The following is a 22,844-nucleotide window of genomic DNA, read 5'->3' on the forward strand; positions in this document are numbered from 1 at the left end:
TAACTTTATTTCCATTAAACTAAGTAGTTTTGGTAATTGAATTAGGTGGAGAAAAAGTATAACCTCACACGAATAAACCTTAGATCTTCAAAGTTGAATTCCACTGCCATATGTAGTGCCATTAGTCCTTCTTACAGTATGTTGAATTTGTAATCAGCATCAATTTTAGCTGAGACTTAGATATCAGAAACCCTTTTTGCTCCTGGAAAACTCTTAGTGTGTTTTCTGTTTGTTTTTTATTGTTGGTGGTGATTCTTTTTTCTTACTATAAGAAAAAAGGCTTCTTTTTGTACCAGAAACCTGTGATGTAATTTCACTCAAGAAGGAATGCCATGATATAACTTTGTTCTTAAGAACATGGTTTCAGAACTAAAAGTGATTTGCTTTCCTCTCCTATCTGTATATGACTTTAAGGGAGGTAGTGACAGGTAATGTAAAATGAAAGTGAAACACTAAGGTGGAAATTAAGTGAAAATGGACCATGAAAATTGCCTGTTACTTTTGGCATTGTAATTACTGTAAGTCGCTGTCATTTGGAGCGGTTGACACCTAGTGTAATTGTGGCTGTCATACAGATGTCAAAAGACCAACACAAACCTGTGGAGTTAAAATTTCAGCTCCTCCGCAGTGGAACAAACTCAATTGCAACACTGCTCACTGAACACTGAAGTAGCATCAAGTATACCACTGTTGTCACTTGAAATGGTTTTGGCATTTGGAGGGGGAGCTCTTTTGTGTGTGTATGTGTGTGTGTGTGCTCGTTCTTTGAATCATAATGTAGGTAGAGGAGATCTGTCTCTGCTGTGACAAATCCTACCTCATGCACCTTGTACTTCCTGTGCAAAATGAGAGAAGCGCACCACACCAAATCGCTTCCCAACCTAATTGAAATTTTGAGGTATAAGAGGATTTCTGTGCAATGCAAGCTGACAGGTCCTATTCACCAAATATCCTCTTAGATTCTTCTCTCACGCTGTCTCTCCCTGAGAAAGAATTAACTTTTATCTGTCTCCAAGTTTTAGTGCAGCTTACAGCCATCTTTATCTAACATTCTGCAGGTGATGTGTCTCAGTTTCTCTCTATCTTCTCTTTGTCTTTTTTTTTATTTGTGCTTCCTCTGCTTTCAGAGTGACACTCAGATTGCCTATTTTCTCGTTATGTTTTGGTATACCACATCTTAAAAGGACAAAATAGTTAGAAGGGGAAGAAATAATGCAGATTCAGGTTTGAGAAAGAAAAATGAGAAAAGTAAAACAAAGACTGGAGGATTGAGACAAAGGTGATTGAAAATTGTTATTGATATTAACTTGTGATGTGGTTGGGGTAGTTGTCATTTTAGCTGAGTCAAATTGTCCATAGACTTTTGTCAGCTGTTATGAAGCTTTGCTTGGATAGACTGGTTTTGATACTGACCCAGAATTGGGTTTCCTGTAATGTTTTGCTGCTCACTAATGCTGCTTAGAATTACCATCCATAAATGGTATTTACAATCAGATCATATTTATCACCCACTGCCGAAACACAAGGGGAGACAGTTATGTTCTTGCCTAGGTGCTTCTGTGTGTGGCTATGTTTGTGTCTGTAATACTAAAATATCTCATGAACCACTGGATGGATTTGAATAAAACTTGCAAAATGTCATCATTGGGTTGTGTCTACAACTGATGACCTTTTGCAGTCAACATAATTTAAGAGGGCTGCCACAACCAGTTGAACTGCCTATGTCCTAGGCAGTTTTACAGCTATTGAGTTCAAATTTGGTGTGATAGTAGCTAAGATTTATTCACAACACCTCTTCTGTGTGTGATATCTGGCATTATTGCAAGAGATTGCATTTTATTTTTTTATTTTTACCGTTTGACCAAAACACATGCAACATCATTATTTTTCAACATAAGATAATCTTAGTCTAAAGGGACTTTCACAAAACACTTCAAGCCGGGACTTAGACGCTTTCTGTCCACCTCGGTGTGGTTTGTGAACGGAGCGAGGCCGCATAGGGAGTTAAAGCAAACTCATCCCTGATGCACGTGTGCTGTGATGTGAGGTAGTAACAGAGCGAAAATGTTTGACATGTGAAAAGGTAAGCCGGCATTGCGGCTCAATAAGGGGGTGAAGTGATGACATCTGATCTACACAATCTCCTGGTTGAAGAATTAAACAACAAGAAATATTTTTTTACCGAGGGAACATTGATGATGACGCACAGCAACTTTGCATATAGTTAAACAAACAAAAAAAACTGTTAACTAAGAAAATTGCGAAACTGGGATAATTTGTAGTGTTTTGAAATGATATGAGAGACACATCTGTCACACATTTAGCGTGCTGGATTCTATGTCAGAGCAGCTGAGTTCTGTTCCACGTCTCTTGCAGTTTCGTGATGCTCACTTAATTTCTGAAAGCTCACATCTGTGTGGGGCATGGCCAGCTTTATCTGTGATTTGTGAAGGGTAAGAGGCAGCTTAAAGATGGACTGGTCTTTGCGGCCATTTCACAGAAATGTTTTGTGAAAGTGCCTCAGAACTCTGGCATAAAAGGCAGCAGGCAATGTGCATTCCTTCAAGGAATGCAAGGCCTAATTTGATCAGTGTTACGTTTTAGACCTCCTCCAATCTCCAGTTTTTCACCAGTCTACAAAATATTGCTGTAATGCGATGCCAAGTCTGCAAATTGATGTGGTCAGTGCCGACAAAGTCTGATGCTCAATTAAGATTCTGAACTTAATCTCTCAAAGTGTTTATGTTTCATAATGCATTATGTTTGTTACCATTGTATCTGTGTAATTACCTTTAGACTCACACCTCTAAGTGCAAATGTAGTTATAAGGGTGTTCTTTACTTCTTAATTTTTATCTCTAACTCTTTTTTTTTCTTTTTTTTTGAGAGCCAGTCATCCTGAAACAACACACTCATTTATTTATTAGGTTAAGTTATTTGACTCCCACTGTGAAGCCTCCATTATTATGCAGAATACCCTGCTTTTATGCTATCGCATAATGCATGGGCGTGAAATTCTAATGTGCTCTCTTGATAAATTGAAGCTAATTTTAGAAAAACTCCTGCAGAGCCAGTGATGGGGAGGTGATAATGGGGATATGGTATTTTTTTTTAAATCAGAAAACAAGTTTTTCTTTGTGAATTCATGACTCTGTCAGCAATCATTTACCTGACTCATTGATCCCTTGACAGCAGATCAGATAAAATATATTACAAATCTCCAACCAATTGTCACACTATCCAGTAACACCACATAAATAAGTTATTCTTAATATATTTTTATTTCTTGTAACTTCAAAAACAATTTTGGTTTATGAAACTTGGACCGTAGCTCAATAATAAATAATACATTTCTACAATGCCGGAGGTAATTTGAGGTATTGTACCCCATATAGTTTAGACATGCAATTGTGTTATATGTTTTGATAAATGTGTTAGCCTCTGGTCAGTGATTGGAGTGTGAGTAAGAAAGGGAGAGGAGGAAATAAAAGGTGACTCAAAGAACAGAACTCTTATATTTTGTGAAATTTATGTTTTTTCTTTCTTTAAACCTTATTTGAAAACCCTCTTGAATAGCTTGTGTCCAAATAATTGTTAGTGACAAAAACATTAAGACTTTTGAGGCACTCTTGTTTTGAATACATAAAGGCATTTTATTGTTCTTAACTCAGGACAAACAAGCTTCAAGGTTAGGAACCATTTTTAAGTTCTATTTATTGATGTTTTTTGGAATTACGTTTGATGAATGAAATCTGCAAAGAAAAAAAACAAACAATGAGTTTCTTCTTTTGATTTATTTATTTATTTATTTTTCTTTCATTCTTATTGGCCAATTCTTGAATATAGAAGATTCTATCTAACAGTGTAGGACTGCTTTTTTAACGCTGTAATGCACTGCAACACAGTTTGAAATAGGAAATGATCTTTAGTCTAAGGCCTGGGATATGGATGCGTGAACATATCAGTCTGCATTAATCTCACTTTCTACAGAATGAATGGCTGTGGGATGATTTTGTGCTTGGCCAAAAGCTGTCAACATAGAGCCATCAGACAGGATTCTCTGTGCAAGTTGAATGCTGAGTAATTAATAGTTCACATGAGACAAGTCCAATTTCATCATAGAGAATGAAAGGTGAGAAACAATAAATTGTAAAGAAGTAAGGTGAAAAGCCATTCCACAACATAACTTTGCCATCTTTAATTAGGACAAGCTCCTTTTTTATGCCAGAACAAAGCTATAGGACCAATATTAGCATCAGCATCCCAAAAGTATCTAAAATCAGTTTAACATATATCATAGATCTCTGCAGAGGCAGCAAAATCTAGACCTTTGTTTACAGAACATCACTGCAGAATGGAAATATATGTATGTTTAAACTCCTAGACTAGATATTCCTAGGCACCACTGGCATATTTCCGAATTCATATTGAATGTGTTTAAAAAAAATGTTTTCTGTCTTTGAGACATTTTAGGTTAACATCTGTCTTTGATTTTCGCTGATTTTTTTGTTATTGGAAAGGTTTTACTGCATGCACAACATTGGATTTAATTATTTTTATTTTGTGTAGATCTTCATTTTACCTGTCTTTTCTCTGCTTTTCTAATTTAATTTTAGAAGTCCACTACTTTTTCAAAGTGATAGATAGGTAAATACTAAGAGTTTATTAATATTTTAATTACTTTATTTTTGGTAAATTTACAACATTAAAAAAGAGAAAAAGAAACAAAGTTAGATACTATTTTACAGTCCAAAAATGTACCAAAGAAGGAATAGGCTGAAGCCAAGGCTTATATTTGCCTACCCTGTTCAGGGTATTCTTACTTTGACCTGATCAAAAAAATTATACATAGAAGATATAAAATGCTAATGTAACAACAATGTTATGCTATACATATGCTTGTGCATGCTGCCTATGTACTCAGGCTTTATGTAGTCTATTCATGACATTTGCACCACTTATGGCCTTTAGTCTTTCTACTTTCTTATTCTGACTATTTTTTCTTCACTTTTCCATTATTATAGCAGTTGGTGAATCAACACCTGCCTGAATGGTTTAGTATAGTGTTTTTCCTCTTTCCCAGTGTCATCCTCACTTGCCTTGTTTTTCATTTTCTCACTCTCTGTCTCCCCCTCTCCCTGCAAGACCAGCAATGCAATTTTTCACTTCAGTAGGAAAGCAGGTAAAATAAAAGTGTGCTATTCTGTTTAAAAAAATGAGTAAAAACAAGAGTGAAATGAGAAAGGAAAGAAGGAATCAAGTTTTGTACTAGAAGGAGGGAAATACACACACTGACAAATGCTCACAAATCCATTTTTGCCAACAATAAGGAGGAAACAGAAATTTGCACCTACTTATTTCTAAAGAATTGGTTCGGAGGTTCTTCCTCCTTCAATTAGAAATGTTGGTTGGAACCTCATAAATCACCACAACATAAAACTGAAAGGTAGGCAATGAATGTTATTTTATACATGTGTTAGTGAAAACACACACACACACAGACCTGCAGACCTCTGAAAAGTGAGGCCATTGATAATTTATGATCTCATGAGTATGTGTGGTCTTCAGCTGCAGTCAGTGATCCAAACATTTAATAGTGTCTGTGCGACCCTAAATATTGTTTGTCATCGCCACACAAGTAGAATACAATTCCTCAAAGGAAAAAGAATGTGTTCTTATTTTTCAAGATTTCCAGATTTCTTTAAAATATCACATTACCTGACTGTGATTACACCTGACCCAGAACAGAGGGTGTTGTGTTGAAAAATGTAACACAAAAATAACGGGCGAGTTTGAGTATGTATGCACAGGGTTGTTCACGTATTTCCTGCTTGAAGTTTAGGCATGTATGTGTGTTTATATGCATAAGTGTGCATCTGTCTGCAGTTATTCTGACGATAGTGTTGGGTAATGGGATCCAGGGTGAAGTCTGCTCTCAGACACTGTCTGGCTCTCAGCTCCCCATCCATTATTCACACACCTGCACAGACACTTGGATACAAACACACTTTCAGCTTTTTTCGTATTTTACTTTTTACTCTATTTTGTTGTCAATCAAATTAAAGGATGGTTTTGTTTTGTTTTTGATATTTTCTTTCACCAGGGTTAGTAAAAATTTTTGTCCTGTGTATTTGAACTCATCTCCCACAAAACCAACCAGTGTCTGAAAGTCAATGAATGGCATTTGTCTGGTATGGGTGCTGAAAATTAGTATTGACCAAAGAAAAAAGGGACAGCACATCAGCAGTAAAATAAGAAGGAAAGTGGCCTGTAAAACAAAGATTTCTCAAAGTCACCCCTTCACCTTGACTGAAGTTGATCAGAGCCTGTCATTGGGTCATTATCAGGCCTAGACATCTTTTTGGAGTGGCTCTTCTTCACTACCCAAGTTGGATATGCTGATGATTGACTTTCATGGAAGCAGCCCATGGTCCAGTCAAGCAGAAATGGCAATATCTGCCCTGCACCTTACAAATGAAAGGTTTAAGGTCACAGTGTGGGTGTTTGTGAGTGAGCTAATGAGTGTTGATCAAAGTCTTTCACCGGACCTTTTATCTGAAAAGCTCATATTCATCTGAAGTTCCCAAAGAGAACCCTATACCTGTTTTGTGTGTAATGTTGATCTAAGGATTTTTTACGAAGCAGATCCTCCACTCATTATCACAACTGGATAAGTTGGTGATTGATATTTAGGAAGTCAAGATGTAGATAATTGATAGAAACTATTTTAAAGTGCCCAGTGAACCATTTAAAAATAATTAAAGTCACTTGGATTAATTGTATGTCCATTTCAGTGGAGTCCAATCCTGTTCCTCAAGAGCCACAGTTCTGCATGTTTTAGATGTTTCTTTGCTTCAATACACCTGATCTGAACGAAGAGGTGATTAATAGGCTTTAGTGGAATTTGAGGACATCCTGAAGAAGTAATTCACCCACTGAATAAGGTGTGCTGGACTACAGAAACACAACATGCAGGATAGTGGCTGTCAAAGACCAAGATTGGACACCACTGAGCTATTTTATCTTACCATTTTATTTATGACATTTTACACTTAACAAAATGTAAGGCATCTTGCATGTGAGCCATTTATATATTTACCTCATTAACCTAAATAGCACCAACTTTCCTCCACATTATGAACATTGTGGCCTAAAATGTTGTCTTGAACACTTTGATATTAAGTTGTAAGTGGAAAGAAGGCATTTAGGAACAGTGCTATGATACCTACGAGGTGGAGAGCAAGCTACAAACTCCAACTGGTCATCTAGATTTCAAGTAAGCACGAAACTTAAGGTATTTTAAGTGATATGAAGTGTCAATTTAGGAATTGTAAATTTTTCAAGCAAATGTGTTTAAAATGGGTAGATGTAAAGATCTTACTGATTTTTAAGAGGGTCCTGAATTCTCTAATGGTAGAACTGGATCAAAATAGTTTAGAAAAAGCAGTAGTGGTGGGTACACTTGGTTGTCAGAAGTACCATTCACAATAAATGGGGTCATGGTGTATGGACATGAGCTGAAATGTTGCCTTTAATCACAAGTTAAAGAATTTGAATATTTCTTCTTTTTCTGTTGTAGCATGTGTTGTAGACTCTATTTATTATCTGAATAAGATTTTTTTGGCACCACAGCGGTGGTACATTTTTGTCCTAAACCTTTATATATTTCCTGATTTTTTCTCTCCTCTAACATCAAAATGTGCTGCTTTTTGCTCTACCATATGTCTAGACTACTGGGTTCTGAAATTCCCCAAGTGATGTACAATTCTCATTCTCACACAATTCTAATGGAATTTCTACTCAGTCATCACTGTTTTTGATTCACAAACTGGTTTAAGTAATAATAGTAAGTTAATCCTCTACGAACCTGCTTGTTCAAGTAACTTACAAATGAGCTATAATTTATATTTAAAAAACACTTTCTTTGAGCTGCATCTGGGCTGCAAGCATATATTTGTGGTCACCCATTTTGCTGTTCCTACAGAAACACTTTGCTAGCCACATGTACTCACATCACAACTCTGACTTTAGTGCCTTGCTGTGTTACTTGAAAAGCTTGATTTGATAGGCTGATTTGGTGGACTCTGTACACTTTGGAGCATTAAAGCTGTAATTCCCAAGGCTTTTTAGCTCTCCCACAGTTGGCCCTGGTCAAAAAACATAATGTGGTACATTCCACTATGTAGCACTGTCACCAGGTTGCACCACTAATAAAGCCACAGGTTTACCCTCTTAAATTGTGCTGTTACCACTGTGGGGTCAGTAGCTGCAACAATAGTTGCAGAAGCAAGCAGCTTTTATCACTGTAAAAATAACAAAGAAAAAGAAAAAAACAAAATAATTGGTTAGAGAAATGTGCAAGTGGGGTTTTCTCAGCCAGGCCAGATATTTGTCTATAGTAACTGGGGTCTATCAGGCGATCTTTGCCTGTCGCCTCAAATGCTGTCCTGTGGCTCTAATGAGTTGGTAAAAGAGAAAATAATGGAGTATTGTTTGTGACTAGGGAAAATGACAAAACTGAAAAATCAATGGACTGTAATATGAAGCAGGACCATGAAAATGGAGAAAAATCTGAGGGGAAAATAACAGGAGATAAAGCAGTTTGTAACAATTGCACAAGCTATACCATGTATACTGTATATCAACAAGCTATAAAGAAATAGGCCAGCAGACTTGCTTCATTCTAGTTGGACTGAGTTTTGAAAGTAGTTTTTATGTCTAAACAAACATCTGCACATTCAACATTATGGTGTATGAAAGGGAATAGATCCTGCAAAATACATTTACCAATTACAACAGAACATAGTTTGTCTCTAATGAAAAAGAGGGGAGAGTGACTTCTCATAACTTTGTCATAAAAGGTTAATAAGAGTGACTGACTTGGCAGTTAGTGGTCAATAGGTCACAAATGTTCTCCATACTTAGCTGGCCATATGGCTGTGAGTTTAGACAATCTTGTGACTTAGATGAAGACAGAAAAGGCAAGTAAGAATGGGGGAAGAAATGAGCAAAAGCACAATTTGAAAGAAATAAGTAACAAAGGCTGAGCTATGAGCCCCTGCTTGGTCACACTGCTCTAAGGCAGCTCAGCAGTGAAGGCAATGATAGCAGGGAGACCTGTCACTCACCCTTCAAAGCCATAGGGGAGATTGAAGACAGAGAGCAGAGCTGGGGGAGAAATGAGCTAGGAAGCCTCAAGACACTTGTCCCCTTTCACGATCAACGCCATCATCTTTCACAATAACATTCTTGTCCTTCTCTTCTCCTCTCTCCTTGCTTTTTTTTTCTTCTTATCTCTCAGCAGGGAGGTACGATTTTGATTAGTATACCGCCTGGACCTGCAGGCTAAAAGGTACCACACCTTTAATGCCACAGCGGTCAGTCACCGAGCCAGGGGTCCTACTGCAGCTCTGTGTGTAGATCTGTCAGATGAAATGTGGAGTGGCAGATTTTCTTTTTTCCCGCCTTGAGACTTAGTGGAAAAACAGAAGTACATCTTTGCTTGCCCCCTTATTTTTGTTATTTTGTATACAGCTTATCATTAACATAGCATTTTTTTTTTTAAGTTTTTGAAATGATCACACGTAAATTTTTGTCAATAATTATAAATGCAGTGTTTTATGGCCTGATGAAAAGTTAGTTTGTCTGCATTAAAACCTTTGGACAAATGTAATTCATTATGGAAATTATATAGCTTCTTTATCAGCAGTCATTTTTTGAGTCTTTCTTTCATGAACTTTCTTTCAAAAAAGGCAAAGAAGTATCCTTAATAAAAGAAAACTTAACAGGTAGGAATTTGTGGAGGTCATTTTTCTACGAAGCCCAGACACTGACATTGCAAATTTCTGCATTTTCTTCCACGCTAACAATGACATTTCCTTGATTTGCACCAACAAAGCACCTTCCCTCATAGTGCACGCATCAGGAGAAAGGCGTTAATTAAAATCCTGCTGTGTAGCAGATATGCCTAATTGCAAACATAAAACAAAGACTAGTGAATTAAAGCATAGAATGAGTTCAGTTCCACTCTGTGGGTTTTTTTGCTCACTCACCCTCCTACAGAGCGAGAGGTTGAGTCAAAGGAGAGAAGGAAGGAAAGAGGGGCAATCTTAAAAGTGTCTTCAATGAGCTGAATGAATATTTTACTTCCATAAACGAAAGTGGTGAAGCACTGACTCAGTGTTTTGCCTTTTGGAAAACTGCATGATGACTCCATTAAAGCAATTAGGCAGAAAATATTATTCTAAAAGACGTAATAGAGACATGACATGGATTAAGATATTCAAGTATCATGTGATGTGCTTATTTTAGAAATTATGCAGATTTAGTCCACTTTTTCTGTTTAATCCTATTCTTTCACAACAAAAACGTATCATTGATTGTCCTGCTAACAATAAGATTATATGTGATGTGATACCTAAGCAGTGCTACACAACTACTTCTGGCATCCAGCATTTGTGTGCCACGTCCTCATTAATACCCTCAGATTAATGTCAAATCTTCTATACTCCTACACTTGTCTTGAATCAGACCATTTTGTCTTAAGATGTATATTAAGACACTTATTGTGGAAGTGAAAGGTTTGTTCTGGCATTGATTGAAGCCAGGAGTTGAAGCCAGTCTTCCTCTTAGACCCCTTCTCCTCTCTGCCTGCCATATGTTTCACTGAGCTGGACAGATTTGGGCAATCAGACAGCTGCCATTGTACTGCTGTCTGTATGAATACAATGCGTGGGGAGACATATTGTCATTATTTAGTGACGAAGCCTTTTTTTCTGCCTGTCTTTTCACAGTGCATATTCCTGTCTGTTGTCTCTGTAAATCTGGCTTCTTCTTTTTCTAAAGTTTAATGTGTGGCCTCCTTTGCCTGGTTGAATTGTTAACACTCTGCTGTGGCTTTTCAAAGTGGGTGGAAACCCGACCACGTGTAACAGGTCGAGTTACACTGTCTTTCGGCTTGTGTTTACAGGGCTCCTAATGAGAAATATTTGATATCTTCAATGGGTTAGAACTTGAGGCCTCAACAACAAAACATGAGACTTTAAAAGCAAAAAATGAGTCTTACTTTTGTTTTTTGTTTTTTATTTTTTTATGTAAACACACACACACACACACACACACACACACACACACACAAAAAAAAAAAAACACTTTCTGGTTTGTTAAAGTTGTTGAAATTCTTGTGTATCAATATATTGGATATCTAGTTTTCCAAGTATCTTAAAGTATTTTAAATTAATTTAAAAGCCATTATATACAAAATTAAAGTAGATGTTCTTGTTTTGTTGTTATTTGCAGGTTTTTTTTTAATCTGTTGGCTCAGCGTCTTGCCTCCTTTAAATGTGGCACTATTAGCATCTACTTAAATGCAATAATATATTTGGTATTTGCATTCAGTTTTTAAATCACGGTTTTGCACAGCTATACATATGACAGGCTAAAATGAAAGTGAAAGGTATTACAGTACTGTTTTCAGATATAAATTTGCTGATTCGTGATGGAAATCTGTCTTCTCACTTGGATGTTTCAGACCCTGCTTAGCTGCAGAAATCTTGGCACAAAACTGATTTTTGCCCATGAGCTTGTTTCACAGGATTAGTGGAATTTCTCACCTAAATATTGTGGAAATCTAGGTTTCCCAGCATTCTCCATGACTTTGGATGACATTCTGCACCATCCCACTCACCTTACTGTGGTTTCATGGCCCATGTCAAACCATAGTGATACTTTAGTCAGCAGCTTATTCTGGCTTCCGCTGCTCACATTTTGGTCATGGTGTGTGTTCCAGCCATGGTGTGTTAGTGTGTGTGCCATGCTTAACAGACTGCAACTCTGTGTGACAAGCCTTCTTTTTGCTGGTTGATAATCCATGCCGTGGCAGGCAAAGACCGAGTTCTGCAGTGTTCTTCAAAGACTTTACTCACAATCACAAAGTTTCTTTATCTTAAACTGTAAGTTTACAACCTTATACAGTGGCAAAGATGTTTTGGCAGTCAAAAGACAACTTGTTCACAGTCCTACCAACTAATGATTCTCTAAAATATCTCTTTATTCTAAGTGTTTTGTTCTGGTTTTGTATATTCTGTACTGAGTCGCAGCGATCTTCTGCGCTAACACTACAGGAGTACTTTTAGGTCTCCTGAGAATTGACTAGACTCATCCCTAAAATGTGAACGATCCATTTTACCAGTTGATTTAAAGTAGCTTCTACATAATGGCTCTCCAGTTCACTCAGATTATCCAAAATCAATACAAGTTCACAGATGTGTAACTATGGGTACTGAATTTCAAAGGGCTATTTTCCACAGAAGACTGTTCCAGTGGGGCAACAGCATTATTGACAGGATATGTGTAAGGTGTCGGCTGATTCAAAATGCAGCAAAACAAACACTCCATTTCTTGTCATAATAAACACTTAGTATACTTTTTTACATGTTGTTTGATACATTTCCACATCCACTTTATTCAACAATACAACACAGTTTGAGTCTAGGTTTTAATGTTTTGACAACATCATTTACAAAACAAATTTCACATTTGTACCTGCTTTAAAATGGATTACAAGCCAAGTCAAAGGAAGAGTTATACATCCCATGTTCCTTTTGTTGTATACATAGCCAACAAGAGCAAACTAAGTGAGGATAAGCCTATGGTTTTCACACCAGAAAGTCTTTCCTGTCTGTATCACACCTTCTGCTAGCTGTTAGTCCCTTAGAGAGAGGGAGGTAGTCTCACTGGGAACAGTATTTTTCATTGACAGACTTAAAGCAGGACACACATTGACGTGAGGTTGCAACTGTTTATTTGTGTACTTTACGGGGAATTTTTGTGCCAGTTGAATACAAAGACTGTAAATACATCCTGTGACACTGACTGTTCTTATAAGGCTTGAATCTATTTATTTAAAAACATAAAATAGCAGACAGTTTAATAATTAGTCTAGAAATCTAAAGCCTATGCCAGGTATGACAACTTAATAAATTATTTTTAAAATTTGCATTTTTACTGCAAAGTGCACTATTTTCTTTTTTACCTCTGTTTATTGATAATGCATGCAGTTACCTACCTTTGTCACTAGGGGGACACAGTTCATGGCCAATTTAGGCTTTTGTGTGAAAACAGAACTCAGTTTGCACTGTGATAGTGTGAATCTTGTGCATTAATTCACATTCATAAATATTTTTATTTTAGGAACTCTTTACAACACACACGTGTGAGGGCTTTGCAAGTGAAAGGTGATGTACCTGTCACTCCTCATCATCATATGAGTAACTTCAGTCAAACAGTGAGTGAGTGTTTGCTTGTGGGACAGAGGAAGAGAGAGCGAGAGAGATGTGCCAATGTTTCTATGCACCCAACTGCATGTGTAAACACAGTTATTGGCATGTGTAGGCGCTGTATATACTACCTACTTTACAATGAGGCAAAATGAATTCTGTCTGGCACTGAATGTCTTGGGTAGTGTTAATGTGATAGGCGAGATTAGCATTGTAATCCATTTAGCATAGAGCAGCTAATCCACTTTATTTCTGTTAAAAAGGAATCAGATAATATTGGCTAGCTCCAATCTAGCTGCCTTAATGATTTCAGGCTGATGGGAAATTATTTTAAGAAGTACTGTATTAATAAATGCTGCTTCTGATGATGATTACTGGTGTCAGAGCAAAACAATATTATTTAATTTGGTTTTAAATCAAGTGAATGAAATTAAGTCTAGTGCATTCCTAGACAGATTTTTTTTTTCAATAATTAAAATCCAAATGAACCTTTTTTTGTTTGTCATATTTTAGTTTAAATGTTGTTTTTTAATACTTGGTTAATACTCAGATTTTTTTATCAGTTTATTTAAATGTCTTTATAGGAATTTATAACATGGGGTAATCTAGTGTGGGTTGAACATAAAGTACTGTATAAATTGTTCCTAAATATGTTGTATTAGCCTGTGGTTTTACAAATAAGTCCACTGGATTTGGATTAAAATTCAGTCATACTCCCTTGTGTATTTACCTCCTGTCCCAGTGTGATTTAACTAGCCAGCATTGCATGCTTGCGGACATGCTGTGCTCTCCCTGGTGGCTCATTTGTTTTGTTGGTGGTCAGATCCAGGGATGATATACAGGAGCTTCCCCTTGAAGCCCCTTCTCCCTGGTGACTGTGGATCTGTCCCAACACGATAAAACTCTACACTCAGCCACAGATGTAGACTGTCAGTCCTTAAACTCGATTCAACAGTTGACTCAACATTTTGTCACATACAGTGGAGGTAAAATGATACATCTTTTTATGAATCTACATAAATTGACATACAGTGTTCTGTGAGCATATGCACCTAAAATGAACTCACCTGATAGGCCAGATTAGATAACCCCACCTGCTGAATCTGGCCTTGGTTGTGCAAAACTTTCTTTCTTCTTTCCTCCTTCTCTTATTTCTCTCTCCTATCTGCCTCCTGTTCTTTTCTTTGCAGCTGACCGCAGTGCATACAATAACTCCCAGTGGAAGTGTGTCAGGCTTTGATAAAGGAGAACTCAAGGTTCTTTTAGATCAAGGTCACTACCTCTTCCAAGCAGGAGGTAGAGCCGGAGTGGAAGAATAGCTAAGAAACAAACAACAATGAAGACTAGGGTGAAATTGGGGTGAAAGACGGTGCCTGTTTAAAGAAATGTCATGTTGTGAAAGTGGATATGTGAGGGAACAGCAGGGAAGGACAATATCTAAACTTCACCCTGTTTACTTTTGTTTTTATGTTTGCTGTACAGAGTAGTTTATTGTTCAAGCAAAGACAAAGTTCAGTTAGACACTAAAATGGCAGCAGATGTTTTGAGTGGTGTTGGAGAATGAAGTGAAGTTTAAATCAACCAGTTTAGTAAAATCTTGCATGCTTTGAGAAATGGAAGATAGGAATTCATGATGCAAAATAGTTTTGTGTGCACTATGAAAGAGTTTTGTTTGGAACCTTTTTGTATATTCTGATGAAACTCACAACTTTAAACATCAGTCAAAGGATGGTCTCTTGACCTGTGGTTTACCAGTAGGGTTTTCTTTTTGTGTAATGCTGACAGAGGGAACAAAGAAAGTATGTTGTCATAAGCTTATTATAATTAAGCAAGAAGTGACTCATCTGTCTGCTCTACCATCTGCTTCTGTCCAATTATCTCTTCTTTGTGCAGTTACCTGCAAACACTTAAGTGCTGAAGAGCACAAAGAACTACCAAGAGTCATCACAACTTTAATAAGACTAGCTTTACACCCATCCACAAGCCCACAAAGACCTGTGTGTGAACCTGTATTCTATTGGGTGCTGAAAGTTGCGAGGGTTGGTATGTGTGAGAACCATGTGTTTCTGGGAAATTAGAGCCAGAGGGACAGATTTAGTAGAGAGCATACTCTGTGTGTGTGTGTGTAAGACCATGCAAGCAGATGTTCTGGCACAAGTCAGACCCCTTCCATCACATCACCGAGTATGCTTAGTGCCAATTTTATGTACTTTCTGCTGAGTAAATTTACCAAGGGATCCATAGGCTGCACCTTTTGCCCAGATGCCTTATTACCATAATTACTTTTAAATGGCTCAAACTATGATAGAGAAAGATGCAGCACTAAAAATCATGATGTACGGGATCATCTTTAAGCAGTGTGTTGTTGGACAAGTGATGCTAAAAAAACAAAAAACAACCATAAGTACATGTTACAAATAATTCCCTAGCTCTTATTTTCCTTCCCGACTTTCTTAGATGACACCATTTTCATTTTCTACAAAAAGTATTTTTTTTGTTAGTCTCTCATTTTTTAACTATTTTCATCAGCTATTAATTTCTTTAACTAAGCCATAATTTTCGCAGTAACCTATTGAAACAATTAATTCAAATTGTAAATAAATCAGTTTTGTAAGCGTTTCTACATACACTTTACCCTTGAGTTATCGGCTATAACCAAATGATGGTTGTTGTCAAAACTTTTGTATTTTTCTATAATTTTGCCCATAATTGAAAAGATCTGAATACCAGGACTAACAAAATATTTATGTACACTACTAAGGTTGTGTTTTTTTATTTAACCTATGAAGCAATGCTGACAAAAAAGTGACTGAAAATGATTTTGACTTCTGTCTTTTCAGATCCGGGTTGATGGCTCGTCTCGTGCTCTTCAATATGAGACTGTACAAGCTGTGGAGAATGGACCCATCCTGAGAGACATGGCCTTCTCCTCTGACCACCACTACCTTTACGTCATGTCTGAGACTCAGGTCAGAAACACAAACACACATCTTGATTCTTCTTCTACCAACCATAATACCACCATAAAACATTTTCTGATGTCATAAGGAAAAATAACATTTGATAGAGAATTTCCTTGCTGTTTGGCTAAAGGGTGATTAGACAAACCACTGGATGCTGTGACTGCGTCTTTTTTTTATAGAAACAGACTGTGAAAGTACAGTCAGAATGAATAGATGCATTGAATTATAGGGAGATAAAAGTGTTTCTTTTCTGTGTGTGTGTGTGTGTGCACTGGTGTATGTATGGTTATGTGCACAAACAGATTCACACTGTCTCCAGCACCTCTGATGACATGGAATGCAGAGCAAAATAGCAGCACTCTGTGTAATGGACAGAGTCTGCGAACACCTCCATCAGAGACAAAACAGCTTCTCTGAAAGTCACACAGATGCACACTCCTGTAAATGACTGAAATGTATTCATTTTCTCCTTTATATTCTGCAGAATGACACACAAACATGGGAGCAAATTGAAGTATAAACATGTTCAGAAGTTGGTTATTCATGTGGTTCAGTGATAAAACATTTATCATTTATCTTTTAGACTCTGACAGATTAAGTGAATGTTTTACATTGTTATCACTGGACATTGTTTTTAGAGGTGGTTTAGGCATTGACATTATATTTTTTCCTGTTGCTAAAAAGTTAAAATGTAAATTTGCACATGTGAATTCTAGTCTTGAAAGCTGTCGTAATCAAGGACGCAGTTAATGGCTTGAGTTAAAATATTATTGAACAATTATTAAATAAATTTCTGACACTGAACTAAAATTGTCAGTTCCACAATGTAAAACTATTGCTTACAACTCAAGGTTCAGTAAATAAGTGTTAGTTGTTTAATTATCTGAAAAGGTTCTGGCTTTTTTTGCTCTGTGATCTCAGTTCAATCAGCTTTTTACTGTTAGACAAAAGAATACTGTCAGGATATACTGTTATTTGCCTGTAAAGAAGAAATTTAAATGTCTGTTATTACTCCAGTAATTTATTTAAAGGCCACATTTGGGGCTCTGTGACATTTTAATTATTTCTTTGTAACTTTTCGGCATATACTGTGTAATAAACAGTTTTATTTAAATAGTTGTTTTGGCAAAAATTAAAAAATATTTTTATAGATGCCAACTAGAAACAAATCTATTATATTGTCACAAGCTAAATAATAATAATAATTATTTGAAAGGCTAGCATTCAATGATGAAATGCATATCAGCAGCTGCCTTTCAAGCCAACCTAATTAAAAACTAAGAACTAAGGATATCTTATGTTGAGAAATACTGCTGCTTTTGTCAGTGGTTGAGAATTAAGTTTTACATGATCTCATTCACTTCGGGGTATGTGTTGTGAATGACTTTCAACTTCTACCACATTAAATTTTAGCACAAAACCTCTAAAACCACTGAGCTACAGCTATTTTGGTGTTTTCTAAAGTCAATTAGCTGTTGCAGGCTGATTCTAAAAGTTAGTCAGTCGTAGATGTGATGATTATTTTTTGAGAGTTTCAATAAAATCCACTCTGTGGTTATGAAATATTTTGCTAACATGACAAACACACAGAGGGTATATATGCGCATACACACACCTACACACAGACAAAAACATTATCAGTTGCTTTTTGGCAGAAGGTGACAATAAATAAAAACTAAATGCCTTAATTGTATTCTGTGAAGAATGCAACAAAACAATGTAAATAAATAATCTAAGAATTTTGCAAATGAAAATTAATGTCACACTAAACAATTTTCATTAGAAAAGTTTAAGATGCTTTTGCTGGTGTGTGTGCCTGTGTTCATTTGTCATAGTGGGTGATATGCATTCTTTCAAAATGCCAAGCTTTTAATTTAATACAGCATCAACTAGATTAGGCTAATTTGGATTCAGCTGAATCTTTGTAAAATTAATTTGTATTATTTGAACTGGAAAGTAGTTCCTTTATTATAACTTATTTCTGTACTGCAACTCAAGTTCACATTTTTTTACATTTAGTGGTTTATTATTAAACTGAATCATAGTAAATTGTAACACATACATTTTGTTTCCAAAAAAGGCATCATTAAAGTTTAGGTAATTATATCATGCAGGCTAAATTATGCTGCTAATTAACATTATCATTCACTTTCCAATCTATTTGTGACAGTTGCAAAATCGAACAAAACTCTGGAGCACAGTAAATATACATATAATTTATTTTCTTTCTCTCTGTTTCTTGTCTCTGGTAATTACAGAGGGTCACTGTTGTTTTGTTGGCAGCTTTAGTTTGTTACCTCTCTACATTATCTGCAGCTTTTAAAGGATTATGAACTTTTCTGGCGCTGTAAAAATGCCACTGTTTACTGATTTAGTGTTCTATTTATGTGACTAGATTTGACCACTTTTAAATGCCTAAATTATATGATTATATGATTTAAAATATCAAAGTAACTGAAGGCGCCTGCACATTTGTAGCTCTCGTCTTGCTGCAGCTCATCTTTCATCTACTGGTAGAGTGGTAAAAGGATGAGGAGAGGCACAAGAATACAAACATTTAGGATGCTGTTTTTACACTCATCCAATCACTACTCTTCAAAGCAAATCTTTAACCAGTAATATAAGAATTTGTATCTCCCTTATCTCTTTAGAATTGCACTGCATATTACTCAGCTTATAAAAGATGTTACAGAATAACAAATGGAATATTAAGACTTAATCTCCATTTCTTCCTTTTCAATTAGATTATTTTATGTGTCCCTGTTATTGCCTAACATTGAGTTACAAATTGAGTGTTTTCAATTTGCATGGCAATTATGTTGCATATATTGAAATAAAAACCAAGTGTGTTTTTTTGTGTGTGCATGTATGAAACCTCCGTAGTAATTAGTCTATTAGCCTAGTTACAAGCCTGACCTCCACTAACTGTTAGGGGGAAACATTTGGGAATTCCTATACACACAAATATAGAAGGCAGTTAATGAACACCCAAAACACACAAAAATACACTCACTCTGTGCGCACACAGTCTTAATCAGTGCCAAGGAGTTTACAGAACAAGATGAGGGTGAGTGAATTCAACTCAAAGCAGCATTTTTTTTCCTCTGGTTTTGATGTTTGAGAAAAACATTACTCCAAGCTTTGTATTTTAGTAGACAGTTTGCAATATTTAGCAAGTAATTCTTAGCTGTTTTGACTGAATTTTAATGCAGAACATTAATATCTCTTTGAATAAATGAGGTTAGTCAGTTATTTATAATTCATCTTGCTAATTCAGACAGCTTTATTATGCTACAGTGTTATAACTCATCATTTGTTCTCACTTTTCTATTAAATTGAACTCATTTTCTTGGTGTTTTTAATCACTGACAAGGATGATTGCAAATAAATTCACTAGAACTGTAGTGATGCAGTATCCTTTTTGAAGCGTTTCTTGAAAAGAGTTGGCTTTTTTTCTCAGACTTGAAGTTAGATTTGTCCCTGTCCTGCTGTTGCCTCAAGGCAAAATAGATTTTATTCACAGCCACAAACTGCTCTTCAAATGCAAAAGAAAGAAAGACAAATATATATTCACAGTTAAAAAGTTTGTAAATATTTTTCCAACTTTGAAAGAATGGCTGAAAGAATTTTAAAGGAAAACCCAAATAACAATTTCCCTTGGAGTCATTTGCTTTCTATCTTTATAGAAGCTGTTGTTATACTATATTGATTTTAATTAATACCGGATCAGTGTTCAGGAATAAATGCCATCTTAAATTGCCTTTGTTTGCTTTTTGTTAACCTCACAGTGATTGCCAATTTCAAGGGGCATGTGGTTGGTCATCTTATCAAGCACTAATATTGAGTGGAGAACTGCCTGCCCGATCATTGCACTTGTTTAGAATAGCATCCAGTGCACACATGCACATCCCCAATTCCCAACAGTGGTCAGTGCTATTAAAGCAGCCCGAGTTGGTCGATCACTAAAGGCCATCTGCTGTTTCTGAGGCCTGGGACCCAGACCCTCACAGAGAGAGTGTGATACTTGGAATGAGGGAGAAATACAGACAGAGGTCAGAAAGAGAGTAGCAAAGGTGCCCAGAACATGAGGCTGGAAACAGTTGATCAATACAGCTCTTCACATGCTGTTTTAGCCTTGAAATGGTTCCCTTCAGCTTGGTGGTGATGGATTTTAGCTGGGTGATGGATTTTAGCTGTGTCCACAACTATCGGCAATAAACAGCAGATGCTGATTTTGGAGCCAAGAAAAGAATGTGAATTTTTTTGCTACATTTTTAATGTTTTGCTATTCATATTGTGTACAAACGCTCACTGTTTAAGATTGGTGAACTTGAACTGAGTGAAATTGAACTGAACCTATGTAGCCTGGATAGAAACCAGTTCAACTTTACCTGTTACCTGCAGATATTAGTGAATACAAATCTCAACAAAGTTCAGAGATTTCTCTATAAATTTGTTCTGCTCTAATAATGCAATTGTTCTCCTCACTTCGTTCTATTTGTTTTATCAACGTGTCATTAAATATATTGTTGAGCTCAGCATTTTTTAGCAATATTTTGTAGTAGACTCACTTTTAACTCAGTATTAAATGTAAAATAAATCTTTATACTCAGACTTTAAAATATGTCACAAACAATTAAATAGCTAAAAGTCAGTTGACTATCAATTTTAATTTCTTATTTTTATTTAGAATGTTATAGTTATAATACAGTTTATTTGATTTTGTATCAAACAGTCACATTTACTGCTTGTGTCAGATTAGACACTCAATAGAGAAAGAAGCAAGCCAAACACAGTCTCACACAGTATTGTTTGTAAAAAATAAATCTCCATCAAATTCACTGTATTCTGTTCATCTTTTATTGTCACCTTTACCTGTTTTCTTTCTTTCCTCCATGCTGTAACTGTTGTCTTTGTCAGATTTATTTTTCTTCCCATGCTATTGTATTTTGCTCTTATAACCCCTTTGCTATTCTCAGAGGATTTCTGAAGCAAATGAAGATTCAGCCCTTTGTGTTTTAATGCCCGTCTTTCTTCATCTTTCTATTCAAACGCTTTCTAACTATTGTCAGTTTTACCATATGCCATCCCCCATCTTTGCTCTACTTTTTCTTCTTTTCCTCAACAGAGTGATCTGTCACTCCTGTTTTCTCATTAATCTAGTGATTGGTTGTTCTCTAAGATCTCTCTCTTTTTTTTCCTTGTCTTCATTCCACTCTCACTCATAAGAACATGCAAAAGTCATCCTATTACTGGGTTAAATGGATGTCCGTACATGAAAACAGCAGTCCTATTATAGAACTGATTGTGATTGTAGATGTTAAGGTTGCCATTTGAGTGACAGGAGCAGGCCAGTCTCATTGTAAATATGAGCTGGTACTGTTGCTTTGTTACAACTTTGTAAATTCTAATTCATATCTTAGCCATGTCTTGGCAGAAACAATGAGATGGGTTTCATTTCACCTTCAAGAAAAATGGATCACCTACAAACTTATTTGTTTTTGTAAAAAAATGGTCAACACCTTTAGGATGAGATGAATTTACTGAGATAAATAACTTATGGCACAGTTCTCATGTTGTTAATTTTCTAAAGTTGAAAACAAGAATTTAAAACACCCTAGTATCAAATAGAAAAATGTATTCAAGCATTTTAATCTCCTTTCAGATTGAAAATGGCAGACCATAGTTTTTAGAGCGAAATTAAAAATAAAAGAATAACTTGATTTTGACAAATTTTGGTGTATTATGTGTACAAAATGACTGCTTCGTGTTCAAAAATGCACACCTCTAAATTCCATTTATCAAAGAAATCAACAATGCCTACTGTATGTGTTGCTTTTATTCATTTGGCACAAAACCAACTTCTGTTTGGACTCCCTTTGCAAAAGTAATTTGAATGAATTCAGTTTTGATAGCTGAGCACATTACTGAGCAGCTGGCTGTGCTGAGACTTGACATGAGTTTTGAGGGCATTTGGGAGCTATTCAAGCTGTTGTTTGCTGTGTCTTAGTCATTCAATCCATCCTTTAGTGTTCACAAGCCATGCCGTAGCCCTGCAGCAACCAGCAAGCCCTTGAACTTCTCCTGCCAGCTCGTGTTCAGTGAGTCAGTGGTTAAATTGTGTCCGTGTTCCAGTATGACCTTAGAGCAATTTCTTTGATAATACCAAGACTTTAAATTCAGCAAAATTAAAAAAATATGTTGCTTGATCAGGCTTCAACTGACATTCAATGTGATAAAATATTTATAATCAGCTTAGCAAATGTAAATTTGTAAGTGTAAATTATTGAAAATGTACTACAGCAGGGTGAGATTGCTCAAATGCATTTTTTTTTACTTCCCCAGGGGACATCCAACAAGCCTTTTTGAAAAAGTATCACATCCTCACATCTCATCCAAGATGTTTAATACCAGCCTTTTTAATACTATCAGTGGAAATCTTTTTACCACATCCTTCAGAGTGTGGCTTCCTCACCCCTCCAGTGTGTGGCTGTGACTTATGAAAGTGTTCAGATGTGCATATTATGTTGTGTAGCAGATTAGCTGCAGGCTTCTGGTCTTACAAGGCAGGTGCACAGAGCTGATATGCTGTAGCCATTCTTGCT

General features: G+C 36.2%; 1 protein-coding gene across 2 annotated transcripts in view; it reads left to right on the forward strand.

Moving 5' to 3' along the window:
- The window catches only part of plxna4 (plexin A4), a 216,438-nt gene that overhangs the window by 108,997 nt on the left and 84,597 nt on the right, over nt 1-22,844 (forward strand). For both annotated transcript variants that reach the window (XM_025005636.2, XM_017414840.3), the window contains exon 4: nt 16,117-16,245. In XM_025005636.2, coding sequence (XP_024861404.1) covers nt 16,117-16,245 — 129 coding nt within the window. The remainder of the gene's footprint in view (nt 1-16,116; nt 16,246-22,844) is intronic.

The sequence above is a fragment of the Kryptolebias marmoratus genome, linkage group LG18, assembly GCF_001649575.2.
Source record: "Kryptolebias marmoratus isolate JLee-2015 linkage group LG18, ASM164957v2, whole genome shotgun sequence".
Lineage (NCBI taxonomy): Eukaryota > Metazoa > Chordata > Actinopteri > Cyprinodontiformes > Rivulidae > Kryptolebias > Kryptolebias marmoratus.